Source organism: Pinus tabuliformis, chromosome 3_2, assembly GCF_031772625.1.
Source record: "Pinus tabuliformis cultivar Carrire ecotype Pingquan chromosome 3_2, CPIR1, whole genome shotgun sequence".
NCBI lineage: Eukaryota > Viridiplantae > Streptophyta > Pinopsida > Pinales > Pinaceae > Pinus > Pinus tabuliformis.
The window spans coordinates 884,612,885-884,630,503 of NC_142302.1; the positions used below are offsets into that span (position 1 = coordinate 884,612,885).

General features: G+C 41.4%; 1 protein-coding gene across 1 annotated transcript; it reads left to right on the top strand.

Moving 5' to 3' along the window:
* Positions 1 to 12,571: 12,571 nt before the first annotated feature.
* LOC149183432 (uncharacterized) lies at positions 12,572 to 12,985 on the top strand. The gene has a single exon (XM_089414943.1). It carries the CDS (start codon positions 12,572 to 12,574, stop codon positions 12,983 to 12,985), a length of 414 nt encoding a protein of 137 aa, XP_089271069.1.
* The last annotated feature ends 4,634 nt before the right edge of the window (positions 12,986 to 17,619 follow it).

The following is a 17,619-nucleotide window of genomic DNA, read 5'->3' on the forward strand; positions in this document are numbered from 1 at the left end:
CTCTTCAGGGTTTCAGGATTTTTACCCCCACCAAGTTTTCACCGATTGTCTGTTGACTCATAACCCTCCCTCACCTAGGGGGCATGGAGGCAAAGCCTTATATGAGTTCCACTCCATTATTTGGCCGAGTCGCTACTTACTCGTCATGACAATGATAAAACTTCGATATTCATCTGTGTTGATTGATTACCCGAGTCCCAGCATGGACTCTCTCAAAAAGAACTATGCTTAGGTCATCTTGCATGGTTACTTATATACATTAGTGTGTAATTCATTTTTGTATAGTGTGGTTTTGTGTGAAAGTTTTCAAACAGCCCTCCTATTTACTATGCTTTTCTTTCTTTGTAAATGTCTGTAGCTCTTTCGCCAATGGTGTTTTCCGAAGTACCCGGAACCTATCATCCATGGCATGGGCTCTCTACAAACCTAATGGTGAGTTTATTGACCTTCAAGGTATCTGTTTGGGTCATACAACCAACAACATTGTTGAATACAGTGCAGTCATCAAATTGTTATCAGAAGCCTTCGCTCTAGGCATCAGAGAACTAGTTGTCAACCTGGATTCACAGCTTGTCGTCCAACGGGAAATATTCTGTCAGAAAACCTCAAATATTATGAATGTATCTTCGTATTCATCTGTTGGAAAGGAATTTTGATTATATTACATATCATCATATTCCTAGATGCATGAATACATTAACAAATGCATTAGCTAATTACGTGTTGGATAGACATTTGCGAAACATGTAAAAGATAAGACAAACAATTTTTACCATAATAGATAGGAAAATGTAACATATATACATATGTGATAATGTTTGATACATAAAAACCCCAAAAAATAATATGTATATCCATAATAACATCGGCAGCTCGCAGGCCTCGCACATCCATGGCACATAGGCCTCAAAAATATGTAAGTACTGAACCTAGGAAATACTCATCATGGTGGTCATGGTAGCACAAGACGGATCGTACTAGGCGACTCAGCAATCGACGGATCTGATCTGAGACTCCCACTGTGTGCCTCTGCTACCGCCGAGGCATGTCTCTTATCCGAGCATACTCAGGGATACCATGAGTCAACCCCTCGAGGTTCCTCGCAATCTCCTCCTCATTATCGCTCCCTTCCTGATAAGGGGCGACAACATCAATAGGATGGGAATAGCTCCTGGATATGGGGGACATCCCGGCTGGCTGCTCTGGTCCAACATCTACATTTATAAGCATGCATATACTAAAAACAATTAAAAAACATCAAAATCAAAAATTTGGTTTGGTTTTTACCTTCGTCATCAAAGTCCTCCCCATCTAGCAAGGGCATATCCGGGTCTCCATGGAAATCAGTGTTGTTGTACAACCAGTCCTCCACGACAATTTTCTGTTGTCATAGCCACGAAAATAATGCTGGTTGGTAGGACATTTGCTGACCCCCAGTGATCCTGGGATTCAAATGACTCCAACGGGCCATCCGTGGATCGTGTGGCACAGGAGGATCAACCTTAGTCAACTGATACTGGAACAATGGCACTCGTTCTAGGAAAAAGGTCACAAGTACTGATCCGAAGCCAAATTGCTTCATATTTCCCGCCTTGGCCTTGGACAACTGGCGCTTGATGTTCATCTTCATGGCCTCTTCCCAGTTGAAGATCGTAGGAGTTGTGCAGTCAATAGCGTAAAGGAAATTTGACTTATTAGTCTCATGTTCCGCCTGGGACCCCACCACTCTGTTGATGGTCAACAGAAGCACCCTCAGTGTCAAATCCCATACACTGGAAATCTTGATCTTCCCACTTTTGGATTTCAGGGCCTCAGGACAATGCGTGGCAAGCAGGGAAGATATGCTTGCCCCGACCGGACGTGACCCATACAAATTCACTAGCTCACCTCTGCAAGAAAACCCAGTGATGAAGTAGATGTTTGAAGTTGTCAACTCCAGCTCTTGGTCCCCAATGACAAAAATCTTAGGATTAATGTCCCAAAGGCTTATCAAGTACCGAAGCAATTTAGGTTGGACCCACATCCCTAATGTAAGGAAAAATTTGAGGAGCCCACAAGCCCTAAAAACCTCCACGAAATTTGGATCATTCATTGCCTAGGTGTCCACATCTTTGTGTTCTCTTTCCTTCCAATCCACCATTTTCGGCGATTTCTCTCCCGCAAAAGCCATTTATTTGAGTCAATCATCATTTTTTACACATAAAATTCAAATTTTAATGATCATTTCTTGAGAAAAATTGTTTTTTCCCTATCCATAGTGTTGGCGTGCCTATTTTAGAAACAGTCACACCGGTCGGCATGGATGGTTGTGCAAATAACCCTCGGCTGGCGCAATCCCATGCCCGGAAATTGCGTTGACTAAGGGCACAAAATTTTCTCAAAAACCTCCCTAAAAATCCAAAAAAATGGCTAAAAACATAAATGAATAGCATGAAAATGGAGCTCATGGCTTCGGCTATTACCTGGAACTGACGGCTCTTCAGTTGACCTCTTGAATCTCCCACAAAATGCTCTAGAAAAACTAGGGCAAAAGTGGGTAAAAAGTCTTCACTGCAAAGGTGAAATGGTAAATGGTAAAAATATATTTACTTTTCCCCTTTTTATTCATTTTTTCATGAAAATATTAGGTTTTGTAAATATTTTTGACCTGTTTTGCCTCAAGGAATCGATAATACACTTTTCCTTGCTTGTGCAGTGATAGATGATGGATGTTCGATGATGGTGATGAGTCACATTTCAGCGCTTTTCTCGACTCATTAAACTCATATGAAAAGATTGCCAAGTATTTTTTCCTTTTTGATTCGTTAAAGAAAATAAAAATAGGGGGTTCGCTTTCAACTTTTTTCTAACCCTTTAAAAACGAAAAGATGGTCAAGCCCTTGTCATTTTGAACTCATTAATGGATGCGAAACTTCGTGTGCCCAATATAAGTTTACCCCTTTTTTGGGCTAGAAGGCACTATTTACGAAAAAGGTACTCCTTGACTAAAATGGTCAAGCAGTTCTCGTAAGTATTGTTTTCTACCTTTTCGGGCTCGAGAAACACAAATGTACGAAAAGGGACCATGTGGAGTTTTATTTTATGTGTCTTTTTCAAACTCTCTAAACATGAAAAAGATATCGAGTTACACCTTTGTCAAACTCGTTAAACTATTAAACGACATCGAATTCGTCATCATGATGAACACGAGCTTCTCCTTCCTAGGGCTCGTTAAACTTACTAGGTCGTATTCATTCGAAGGATGAACTTATAGTGCAAGCATATGCTATCCCCTTCAAGCTTGTGATTAAAAAATAATTGGGGTACTCGCCAGAAATGGTGGGGGAAAAATTTGGAAATCTATCGAGTCGTGTCGGCAGCTTACTCTTGAACATGACACTCTTTACTTCGTGTCGGGTTGGGATATCCTCCTTTGTATCATTGACTTTCCTGGTTTTGGGCCTTTCATTTTTTCCTTCCATTTGATCTTTGCCACATCATCATGACCATCGATCCTATGGATCCAAAAGCTGCCAAACTTCCAGTTGTGTCATTGATATGTTCAAGAGTTGTCCTTCTGCAGTTATACTTACCTCTGTTTCTCTGTATCATCCAAAATCATTTCACATCCTCTCACCTCGCGTTGATGATATGGGATTCATTATGGCGCTCCTTAGACATGGTTTCTTTCCATCAACTTCGACTCATTATCTAGGAGCTTGACCGAGAGACGCCCTTCCAATACCTTAGAGCTTGCATGCATTAATGGCAAGTTCTTTGCACTCGACAACAGGTTCACATCATTGGCTTTCGATTGAGTGATTTCATGGGTGTTTGACTTTGCCTTCCTTCAAAACAGTCGCTTTCCGTCGACTTTGAATCATTGTCCAAGAAGTTGACCGAGAGACTCCCTTCCAGTACCTTATAGCTTGCATGCCTTAATGGCAAGTTCTTCGCACTCGATGACAAATTCACATCATTGGCTTTCAATTGAGTGATTTCATAGGTGTTCGACTTCAGTTCCTGTATTCACATTCTGTGAATTGTGCTAATAGTACCTTAAGGGTTATCGTCATTATTGGTGGTTTCTCACATGGTTGTTAACAATTTACATCATTGACTGGTAATCAAGATACTTTCTAGCATGTTCGAAATCAACACATCTATTCGCATGTTAGAATCTCTATTTTGATCGGGTCATGTTGGAGCGCAAGACCCTGGACTCATATTACAAAAAGTCTAGGTTGTGAAGTGATGTGACATGATTTTGATGATATGCATGTCTCTTTCAAATGGCTGGTTGTGACCAGACTATGAGTTATCATATGTGATCCTTCTCATTATTGGATGGTTGCGACCATACCTTGGTTCCATTATGATCCTCTTTGATGGATGGCTGCGCCCATGCCTAGATCCATTTACATGATCATTCTCTAGATGGCTACATACATCCCACGATTCATGTATCATTTGACAAAGATCTCAGTTTATGTATATGTATCTGTACTTGCTTGCATGTTTTCTGATGGCAGACCGGTTTCCCGCACTGATTTATAAAGCATTTCATCCCTCACTCCAGCTCGGCCTTCACTCTTTAGGGGGCACAACATTTTGTCACTATCCCTATACTCCCCGTTCCTTGATCCTAGAGGACCTCTACAGTGAACCCTGCATGCTTTGCCTTCATGGAGAAACTCCCATTATGTCCCTCTTCATGAGCAGATCATTTCCCTTTTGCACCATTTCCCCTGAAACTTCTGTTTTGCCCAATTTACAAGACCAATGCTAATGACCTTTGTCTTCCCCGCATCAATGTGCAGATATTAGCTCTATTCCCTGTGATGATCAGTTCGACTGAACTGTGTTCCAGTCGCACTGGTCCTGTTATGGAAAGGCTTTTAACTTAGAGCTGAAGCTTCCATCTCTAGAAGCTTCGTAATGGAAGTTTGGTAAATGGTTTGGCCGGATGGGGTCGAGAATGACAATCTGGGCTCATTTCCCCTTTAATGATTGAACTACTTCAATGGATAAGTCCTTCCCCCATGAGAAGAGGATCCATCTCCCATCCATCTTTCCTATATAAACCTCCCTTCTTCCCAAGCACAAACTAGTGACTAGTGTGAAAATCAGAGTTAGAGTTTTGGCTTAGTGTAAATATACTAGAAAAGTAAGCTATTACTAGTTGTAGCCATATAGTTGTGCGAGGGATAAGTGTGTTTGGTTTGGAGTGAAGCCTAAAGGGAAGAGTCTTTAAACTATTGTTGTTTAAAGCCATCATGAAGTGCTAGCAGAAGTGTGTGGGAACCTGGTCTTGTCAGAGGAAGGCTGCGACGTCAAGATGAATGGTTGTAATCTTTCTTTGAATATTAATATATGCAACTATCGATTGATTTGCTACATGTTTTGTAATATTACATATTTGTGTCTTAATGATTCTTGACTCATTAAGTAGGTTGAATTGCAATTTGTCTATTATTATGTTTGTGTGTTGTTGTTTACTTGTTTCAAGAGTTTGAAGAAGGAAGCGAGAGATTGTTGGAGTGAGAAAGCGAGGACATCATCAAGAAAGATAAGAGACCAAGAGGTAGGCCCTTTTGATTGATTCTAACTGAAGGAAATATTCCATAGAATGTATATGTTGTGGCTAGACCCATTATCGGGCTAGAGGAATTCGTTCGTGTCTACACTTATAATTTTACTTCACCACAATGGCATTTAAGGGAAACCCTGACCTAATCAGGTTTGGGGGTTTTCTTCGAAATTCTCTATGATCCCCTGTTGGTTGTATTCTAGATACTGTGGCAGTACAACTAATAATGTGGTAGAACTGACTACCTTGGAAAAAGGTCTCACTCTCACTCTAACTCAGGGATATGAGAAGATACACATTGTTGGTGATTCCAAGTGTTGGGATAAGGTCCCTAGGGTAATTTTTTTATAGTTTTGTAATAGTTTTTGTAAAAGAATGTAAAGTATTCATGAAATAAGGAAGTGGAGCACGAAGTTAAGTAAGATTCAAGGGGAATTAGTCCTTTGTATGGGTAGGTGATAGGTCAATTTTGATATACCCATGGGTCGTGGGCCATGGTATTGTAATGAAAAAGCTATATATAGTTGAGTCATAGTGAGTCTAAAGATATAACTTGATAGAGAATCATTGTAAGGGTGAGGTACTAAGGTAGGAAAAGTATGTTTCCTGTACTTAGGTGAAAGGGGAATGCTCCTGCAATTGAGTGCGTGGAGACCTTAGTAAGTCCGCAGCTAAGTGTGTGGGCCTGTGAAGTTGGGTGCACAGGGCAGAAAGAGTCTGTAACTGAATGCTAAATCTAATGAAGACTATTTTGGATCGAATATATTTCATCTGTACCTTATTCTTTATTTCTATTAAGTTTATGCATCTTCGCTCCATGATCTGATTTATATGACTTAATGCTTTATTTCTATGCGAAAAGGATAGATCTGTAATGTTTATGCATAATAAGTATAATTAACCTCCTTCGCAGAGATAGGAAAGACGTAAGATAGAGTTGTTGTAGTTTACTATTCGAAAACGGTAGATCTTCATGAAGGCAGATCGAAGGTATAGATCCTCAGGAAGACCATCACACAGGCCTCTCGATGTAGAAAATTGGTTCTAGCATCCCCCAATACTGCTTAGGGTGAACTTGCAGCCTGCGCTATGCAAGTTGTTTCCAAAAGGGCCAACATTTAGGATTTTTTTGGTTGGTGCAAATAAGTCTCAACCTAGTTTAGGCCCCCTTAAGCCAAAAAATGGTTCTGTTGCTGAGACTAGGATCAATCTGAGGATTGTGTGATGTCAAATAAGTGGTTCCCTACCAAGAATGAAATTGAGAAGTGGCTTGATCGAAAGGAACACGTGTTTGCGGCTCAGGACAATAGAAACCTGTAGTTATCCAAGGACCAATTATTGAGTAGATACCTATACTCAGATGAAATTGAGAACTTTTTATGTTTCTTCCCTAGCGAATTGCACGAGTGGCTGTCTAGATTGGCAGATACATAGTGTACGTGGAAACTTGATGGTCCTATTGTGTGGACTCCAAAGCTGGTGAGGTGCTTAGAAGCCTTATAAAACAACATCGTGTGAGTCATTGATCATTGGTTTGACCGAACACTTGGAGCATTTGTGACTGAGTTTGTGATCGATACAACTATTTGCTACAGTGAAGCAGAGCGCATGCTCTTCAAGGGACCATGAGGTAAGTACTTACGATATCTGAAAACTTGGATTAAGATTATGTTATGTGAAAAATGGGTTATGCCATTACCTTGATGTTTGGGACTACGCGAAGTGGAAAACCTTTCAGGAAGAATGGAAAATCAGGCTCTGAGTATAGTTCGTTGATTGGATCCCCTTCGAGCGATGACAAAGGGATAGTCCTAAGTACACCCCGGAGTGTGGTACAACTCATTAAGAAGGGTATCCCACAAATGCCTCACCCATCCAATCCACTTCCACCTCCACCTCCACGGCATAGACCTTCACCTTCACCTCCACCTCCACCTCCACCATTCAACATGGCGAACTCAGTGAAGATGCTGATTTTTAAAGGGGTATGGAGCGAAGACCCTGAAAAGTTTTGGTTCATTGCCGGCACTATGTGGACAACACAACAGATTATGGATGATAACATCAAGAAATCGCGGGTCGTCACAGCCTTACAATACTGAGAATTAACATGGTACATCAAGTACTGCACTGATAACCCCAACGCAATATTGGCAAAAACCCAATAGGCGTTGAATAAAGAGTTTAGAAAGCCTAAGTGAGAGGTGCAGTCGGTAACTGAGTTCAAAGAAATTTGACAAAATGTAACTAAGTCATCTTGGTATTTCGATCAGAGGTTGAAATGCCTGATCAAGTAGGCCAATATGGTGATTATAGATTTCCAGCATCGGGACTGGAATATCGCGTCGCTCTTACCACACTTAAGATTTCCACTGTCATAGCAAAAGATAGCAACGCAAGCAGAGGTGGTAGAGATCGTGATGAGGTTGGAAGCCTCACCAATACATGATATAAAGATTGGAGTACAACAGATTCACTCGCAGCTGGAAAGCTTGCTTTTGGAGTTACAGAGCTTGAAGAAGGGAAAGGAAGCCCAGCCTAAGGTATGCACTGAATTTTGGTGCTTGAAATGGAAGGGCCATGGTCATGATAAGGACCATTGTCTGATCTATCAGAATTATCTTATGGGAGGGGGGCATGTCCCCCTGAAGCTCAAAAATACTATTGGGTCGAATGCAGGGGCAACACCATGGTGTGCTATATGTCAGGTTATGCGACAACACATGACAAATAATTTCCATCTTCTCCAGAAGTTTGTACAGACCCTCAATAGTTGTTTTGTAATTTCTGCAAGTCTGTAGGCCATGATGAGTGCCATTTTCAGAGTTATGAACTCATGATGGATAGGACCTCTGCTACCGAATGCAAGTATAAAATCAGTCGCAAGATTAGGGCGCAGGTATAGCACATAGGGGATTCCAAGGTCGTGGAAGAGGAAGAGGAGGAGTGGCTGGCAAAGGTCATGGACAAGTGATCTATTGTAACTGTGGTGAAGTTGGACATTTCACGCATGACTTTCTGAACCCTATGCATCTATCATGCCAATATTGTAGACAGTTCGACCATGTGATTGAAGATTGTCTGATCCTTATAGCAAAGATGCAAGAGAAGAAGACACAGCCCCAACATCCTACGCAAAATATCCAGATGATGAGGGTGGAACCGTGTGAAGAAGATCACAGTGTTAATATAGTAACGCGCAGTGGCATGGTCACAGGCGAAGATAAGGGAAAACAGCCAGAGACCAAGGGATGGGTACGCAAGGCTGCTAAAAAGGAAGTCGGATTTGACCTCAACTGGGCTAAATAAAATTTTATGGAGGCTGAAAAGAATTTTGTTGAAGCTTCTACGTCTAGGAGTTAAGAGAGGTCAGTTGGGAACAATTAATTGTAAGATGTGGATCCTTTGATGTTAGCCACTTTCTTGAAGACCTGTATGAAGTTGTTGCGTGATAAGAAGGCAGTAGAAGGACTGCAGGAGCTAATAGACAACTGCACGGTTAAGATTAAGTTTCCTTCAGAACAATGCACTATAAGGAAGCTAGGTAAGCATAAGAAGTGGACAAGTGCGAGATGAGGCTGACCATGCAAATATGAGAGTATGAAATGAACCAGGTAATCTTGGATCTGAGATCAGATGAAAATGTCCTGCCTAAACAAATGTGGGAAAGGATGGGGAGACCTGCACTACAATGGTCTCATATATAGGTACACATGGCCAATTAGCAAAATATTATTTTGATGGGGTGATTATATGTTGTGACAGTAGATATTAAATGAGCAAGTGCTCTGGCAGATTTTGAAGTAATAGAGATAGTAGATGACAACAATCTGTATCCTGCGCTACTAGGAATTGATTGGGATTTTGACATGGACGCGGTAATCAACTTGAAGAAGCGGAAGATGAATTTTGAAAGGAAGGCCTTAGGGTTATAGTGCCACTAGACCCTGCTGAGGGAGTGCACTATACTGAACCTGTTCGTGACTTTGTGGAGGATGATTATGATATGGATCAAATATAAAAAATCACAGTGCACAACGAAGTTTGGATTAATCCTACGGCCGATGGATGAATTGTGTGGGATAGGGATTTTTCCTATACCTTAGACTCGGATGAAGGGCTCGAAGATTGGCATAATCGGTTGCAAAAAGTATATACGCTCTGATGTAATATGATGACCAAATCACTATGATGTGACTCAACTGAGGTAAGAAAGCTTCCACATTATGATGGGTTGACTGATATTGATCTATTTTTGAATGAATTTGAAAGGGAAGTGCCTGAAGAACATCGCTTCCAAGCACTTCAATTAGCATTGCGTGCTATTTATGCCCATTGGTGGGGTACGCACAAGGAAAAATTTACTAGTTGGAGGGAATATAGAAGGATGATGAAATTAAGGTTTGGATATACTAATACCAGAATGACTGAGAAGTATAATGGGAAGGATGATCCTTGAGAGCATTTGGCACGATGGACTAGAGCTTGGGGAATGGAGGCACATCCAGATTGGGTGCACATCTTTTGTCATACCTTAGATACAATACCAATGAACTGGTATTTGTAAACAGAGCATCGCCATGGGACAAATGAATGGGACATCTTAAGAGAAATTTTCTTACTAACGTTCAACTTTGAGGATGGGTTCAAATGCATTAATGAAGTACTTCAAGAGATAAAATCCGTTATTTTAAGGATGCCTGAGGAACCGATAGAATGGACTCAGCTAGATTGGAGTACACAGTTGTGCCATGTGATGGAATGTTATAATGTGACTGCTGAGGAGGAAGAAGAAGATCTGCTAAATATTAACATTCTAGAATCAAAGGGACAGTGCAAAATTGAGGGACCTCAGATAGAGAACCCTGATGTAATAAAGCCGCTGAAAACTTGACAAATAAATATTGGATATGATGTAAAGCCTAAGTTCACAAAGATAGGGGACTGTTGGGATGAAGATACAGTCGATAAGGTAGCCGAACTGTTGCACGAATACTAGGATCTATTCCCAATAAAGTTTTTAGATCAGAAGTGTATTGTAGGATATTTGGGTGTTATGAAAATTACTTTGAAACCTGATGCGAAGCCCGTCAAGTAGAGAATTTAACGGATCAATCCAAATTACAAATAAAAGGTGTGCAAGGAGCTTAATAAGATGTTGGAGGCCAGAATTATTGAACCAGTAGAAGAGTATGATTGGGTAAGCCCAATGATTGTCCAGGAAAAGAAACAGCAAGGTGAAATCCGAATATGTGTGGATCTAAGAAAGCTTAACGATGCATGTGTGCATGATCCATTCCCAACGCCATTTACAAATTAAATATTGGATAATGTTGGCAGACAAGAGGCTTATTCATTCACTAATGGGTTCTCAAGCTACCATCAGATTAATATCACACTAGAGGATCGCAGTAAGACTACCTTCATGACTAACTGGGGTTGCTTTCAGTATACAATGATTCCATTCGAATTGAAGAATGCACCCACAATCTTCTCCTAGGTAGTAATCACGACATTCAAGGAATTTATTCATAAATTATTGGAAGTATATTTTGATGACTGGACTATGTTTGGATTGGTAAAGCACCATGTTTCAAGTCTGTGCCTCATGCTGGATACATGTCGCAGGTACCAAATCGTGTGGAAATTGAAGAAATGTATATTATGTTCACCTTTTGGAATTTTGCTAGGCCATGTAGTATGCAAGCAAGGATTGATGGTGGATCCTGTGAATATAATAATAATTGTGAACTTAGAAGATCCCGAGAATGTTAACCAGTTGCATGCAATGTTGGGCCATAGAGGATACTATAGGAAGTTTATCAAGTCTTATGCCCAGATAACTGCGTCAATGGAGAAACTGCTAAAGAAGGATGCGACTATTTGTTCGGGTGAGTAGTTTCAACAAAGTCTTGAAGTGTTAAAATACAAGATGGTAATTGCGCCCATATTAGTATTTCTGGATTGGTAGAAAGAATTCCATCTGTACATAGATGCCTCATGTAATGTGTTGGGTGCAGTATTGACCCAGCTCGGGGAAGGTGATATTGATCATCCATTAGCATTTGCAAGTAGGAAACTATAGAAAGCCGAAAATAACTATTCCACTACAAAGCATGAAGGGATGGTGATGGTCTACATGCTACGAAATTTTTGACATTACTTGTTGGGAGCACATTTTAAAATCTATACAGAGCATTCCATGCTGAAATACCTAGTCAATAAGCCTGTGTTGGGGGGAGGAGATTTGTAGGTGGTTGTTGATGTTTCAGGAATATGATTTTGAAGTGATTGTGAAGCCCGGACGATTGAACACAGGCCCAGATCATCTTTCCAGAATTGAAACAGGTGAAGAACCAACTAATTTAGATGAGGGATTGTTGAATGCACAACTCTTTGTTGTGCGCGTTGCTGATGATCATTTTGCAAAAATTATTTAGTTTCTAACCACCAGAACAACCCTGGAAGGATATTCTACTCAATAGAAGAAGGAACTGGTGGTTCGCGCTGCTGATTTCTCTGTTATAGTGGGACACTTGTATAAGATGGGGACTGATGAAATATTGTGCAGATATGTTCTGAAGTTTGAGTGTGCTAGTACCCTCACCGAGGCCTATGGAGGAGTGGCGAGAGGACACTATGCAGGTAGAGCAACTGCATAGAAGATTCTGCGCATAGGGTTATGGTGGCCGATAATGCATAAGGACTTTAAGGCATTTTTTAAAGCATGCAATGCTTGTCAAAGGACATGGAAGCCTTCGCAAAGAGATGAATTTCCCCTAAACACTCAAGTTTCGCTACAAGTATTTAACAAATGGAATTGACTTTGTAGGTCCAATACAACCACTAGGAAGGAAGACATGCACACAGTACATTATTATCGCGACAGAGTACTTAACCAGATGGGCACAAGCATAGCCGGTGAAGGATTGTACTGCTGCTACCGCTGTGAATTTCCTGTTTGAATATGTCTTAACACGGTTTAGGTGTCTTAAAGTATTGATGAATGATAGGGGTACACATTTACTGAACGAAAAAATCAGTGCGATGCTCGAAGAGTTCCATATATACCATCAGAAGAGTATGTGCTATCATCCCCAAGCCAATGGTACAGTGGAAGCGTTCAATAAGATCCTGAAGAATGTGCTGACAAAGGTTTGTAACGTGGAGAGGAACGATTGGGATGTACGCATCCCAACAGTTCTATGGGCATACAGGACAATGTGCAAGAAGTTGATAGGCCAAAATTCATTTAGATTGGTCTATGGGATCGAGGTGATGGTGCCTGTGGAATATGTTTTTCCAAGCTTGCGTAGTGTGGCTTTGACAGAGATGACGGATCGCAAGACCTTGGAGGAATGGCTCGCACGGTTGATGGAATTGGAAGAAGACCGATTTCTTGCAGGCTTTCACTAGCAAGTACAAAAGGAATGTGAGAAGGCCTGGCATGATAGGCATATTAAGCTACACACATTTAAGGTGAATGATTTGGTTATTCTCTATGATAATAAGTTCACAAAGTTTCCGAGTAAATTTCAAATGCACTGGCTGGGACCCTATGTCTTCAAGGAAATCACGGATGGTGGCGCAATTCAGCTTGTGAAGCTAAATGGTGAATTTTTCCCTATAAGGGTGAATGGAAGTCGATTGAAGTTGTATACAGGGGATTTTTCCCCTACGCAATGACTATATGGTAGCAGGACAGTCTTAGTGCTCTGGGTAGCTCAAATGGAGAGTGGGACTATAAACTACACTGCCCAAAGAAGAATAAAATGTAGTGAGGAGGCTGTGCGATGGATGAAAAAGGTACAACCGAAGAAGCTATGATGGAAAAATTTGTGGCCGAAGAAGTTGCGACAGAAGAAGATGCGATGGACGAGTTGCACCATGGGGATTAGTGTCGCGCAACCAGGTCGAAAACTAGCCGTTGCAGTCACTATTCATGATTGGATAGAAAAAATCGCATTTGGAGGAGCAGGTAGGCAACATTTATGGTGAAAATATTTGGAGATCTACTGCCAAATATGCATTTAGGGTTAGAAAATAGAGGGAACAGTCGGATTTGAATTCAAATTTTCCTATAAATCAGGCAGGTTGGTCTGTCGAATAACACTTTTCTTTTTGAAAGGTTTGTATAATCCCTCTTGTTCCCACTATATGAATCGATAGGTTTGGGAGGATTTAGTTTCTAGTCCAGCATTTGTGAGACTACCATGGTGGAACCAGAAGATTATCCTTGAAAAAATGTCTTCTCCAGTAAGTTCTGAAGTCGTGGTCTCTCAGGTAGAGACCCTTAAAGTTGTGTCAATGGAAACTATGCCATCCGTACCTATGGCATCGAGGTCACCTAGGCCGAATCGATCAGATTCTAAGGAGAAACGAAAGAAACCACAACCTATACCGGTGAGGCAATCACCAAGGAAGAACCTGGAGCCTCGACAAAAAGAAAGGAAGGATAAGGCAAAGAAACTGAAGGAACCAATGGATTTGGAAGCAGAAGAGCTCCACGATGGCATTGAGGAACTGGATGATGAGGCGGTAGAGACTATTGCAAGGCCTCCAGCGTATATTCCTCTGTGGAAAGGGAAAGCCAAGGTAACCAAGGACTTGGATTTGGGAAAATTCATGGTCTCTACACCGTTGTTACCAGAAGAAATAGTTTTTGAAGGCACTCTCTTAGCGCGTATCCTGGTGTTAAAGATGGAAGATTGGGATCTCGTTAAACACGAGAAATTCCCTCACTTAGCCACCAATAAATACTTGACTAAGATTTACTATGAATAAACTAGGGTCGCAAAGTTGGAACCGATGAAATGGCTTAAAGGTGTCAAGCAAGTTGGATTGTTGCATATGATGTGTGTGCCACACTTCCACATATCAATTATCAATATTGTATGTGTGCACCAATTGCTCGCACTAGTGCATGATGGGTGTTTGTGCTTAGGCGAGCCCATCCCCATAACAGATATGTTGATCCATCAAATTACGAAGTTTCCCTATAAAGGGGTGGACCCCGCAAAGGAATTTGGAGGCAATAGCAAAGAGAAGGAGCTTGTGGATAAAATGAAATCTGAGTTTGGGCTAAAACAGAAGTCACGTGGATATTCTATCTGCTCAATTCGAGACCAAGCAGTGTAGTTTACCACTCAAATTCTAGCCAGGAAGATCATGAGGAAATGTCGTGCGAACGAGGTTCTGGTGCTATTAATTCCATTGGCTGCACAATGCACGAAGGGGGTGCAATACAATTGGGCACATTACCATTGCAAGGAGTTCTTAGCGAACTGCTGCGAAGCACAAGAGGAGAGCAAGACATTTCACTATGTCTAGCTCTTGTTGTTGATTGTATTAGTTGCATGGTGACTGCTGGAGGATAGTCTATTCCCTTTGTAGGAAGAAGATTTACAAGAGGTAGCGAAGTTCGCTTTGCTGTGGGTAGCAAAGGATTCGGAGGAGATCATGGAGTCCAAATTTTTCTAGATTTTGGTCGAGATGGACATCTGCACAGTGATAAGTAAGAGACCAAGGTTGTCCCAACCTTGTTTGAGCAATTGAGGGCCTTCGCAGAGTTTAAGGCTGACTTCCATAATGTCTCTATTCAGGCGAGACGACACCCTAGCAGATCGAGAACAAGTTTCCATACCTAGTTTCCGAGACAGATGTGCACGAGATTGTAGGGAGTTGGCCAGCGGAGTGAAAACAACCCACGAATGTTGGTGCAGGTACCAGTAGGGGCGAAGAAAGCTCTTTTGTGCAGGAAACAACTGAGAAAAATAAGAAAGAATCATAGAAAGCAGCAGCGTGCTAGAAGGCTGCTCAAAAGAAGAAATATGTTCCTACTAAGACAATTGTTGCTAAGGCAGTTGCTGAAAAATAACGTATTGAGAAAGAGCGTGCCATTAAAAAGGACATAGTGGAAGTCGAAGCATCAACTTCCCAGCATACTAAAGAACAAGAATTGTCTGAGTAGGAAGGAGGTGGGGGTGACACGCCAAGTACTCCCTTCAAGTTGTCGAAGCGATAAAAGGAGACCACCACCGGACCACGGAAAATGCACAAGTCAGACAAGTAAGCTTGCATTGACCCAATGGTCCTCATAGAAGGGGACCTTAACGAAATCGGGGACAAGGTCTAAGATACCACAATGGAACTGTGGCAACAGTTCGAGTAGCAATACATGTAGACATTGGGGAGCATCCAAAAGGATTTGTGCGAGTTGCATATTCAGACAGGCAGAATTCAGGCAAGTGTTGGACAAGCGAGCAAGGTTCGAGCGAGCCTGCGGTAAGCGAGCATGAGAACCTTGGAACCATAATGAACTCTAGACCTCAGAGTCATTTCCTTGCCAGAACAAACATTGCACGCGGAGTCAGAGGAAGACAACACTCAACTTGGAAATATCAAGGGAGTGGGTATGAATTTAGCTGTGCTACCACTTCATACCCTCCATGCACTTCATTAGGGGGTCTCGGATGAGCTCCGGATGAGAGAGAAATGCACACTAACGATGATAAGATAAGTGAAAACGAACAATGTGTAGATCTTCGTCGAGAAGGTTCAGGCTCTTAAGGAGAAAGAAGAGCTCGAAGCGTGAAGCCAGAGCCTAGAAGCAGCAATTACACAAGCATGTAACTCAGTACCGGAGCTACACATTCCAGAGGATGCGGTCGCATCCGCAAAGGTTCTAAAATTGGCTACAACAGTATGACAGTCCAAAGAAGAGGTAGGCCAAGTTACTTTCGACTCCTAGATGAAGATCTAGGAATTACAGTTGAAGTTGTAGCTGACTACTCTGCCAGAGGTAAGGGAGTAGTGCGGTGGAATAATCAGGGAACATACGACTAGCTTGGATAGTGCAGTCACATACTGCAATTCTCTCTTTGAACATGCAATGAAGCTATGGAACACTTTGCAGGAGGACTCAAATTTGCAAAGATTGGGTAAAGAGATTAGAGAGGCACAACAAAAATTTGATGAGATCAAGGTGACAACACACACTTTGGTGCTAATCCAGTGCTCCGTGCGCTTACAGGAAATGAAGGTGCTTCATGCAAAGATTGAGGAGCTACAACACAAGAAGCAATTTTTGAAGGCTCGACTTCAACCATGGATAGAGGAAGCAAGTCAGGTTACTCTGGCTATCCAAGAGAAGCTGAAAACTTTCCAGTAGACGTAGAGTACTATGTGCCTTGTGATGGAGGGGACAAATATAGAGAAGCTGGTCCAAAAAGCACAATAGAATGTTGTACAGAGCATAGTGGACCTTGACATCTTGAAGATGGAGTTCAACGAACTCTGCCAGAAAGTGGAGAAACCAGTTGAGTGACTTGAGGGCAAGTCACCATATTTTTGTTGGGGGCCTATTGGGATAAGGTCCATAGGGTAAATTTAAGACAATTTTGTAATAGTTTTTGTAAAATAATGTAAAGTCTTCGCGAAATAAGGAAGCATAGCACAAAGCTTAGTAAGAGTCAAAGGGAAATTATTCCCTTGTATGGGTAGGTGATAGGTCGGTTTTGAGACTCACCCATGGGTCGCGAGCCATGGTATTGTAATGAAAAAGCTATATATAACTGAGTCATAGCGAGTCTAAAGATAGAACTTTATAGAGAACCATTGTAAGGGCAAAGTGCTAAGGCAGGAAAAGTCTATTTCCAATACTCAAGCGAAAGGGGAAGGCTCTTGCAATTGAGTGCGTGGGCCCCTGCAGCTAGGTATGTAGGGTGGAAAGAGTCCGTAACTAAATTCTAAATGTAATAAAGACCATTTTGGATTAAATCTATTGCATCTATGCCTTGTTCTTTATTTATGTTAAGTTTATGCATCTTCACTCAATGATCTGATTTATATGACTTAATGCTTTATTTCTGTGCAAAAAGGATAAATCTGTAATGTTTATGCATAATAAGTATAATTAACCTCCTTCCCAAACATAGGAAAGACATAAGATAGAGTTGCTATATTTTACTATTCGAAAAGGGTAGATCTGCGCGAAGGTAGATCTAAGGTATAGATCCTTGAGAAGACCATCACACAGGCCTATGGATGCA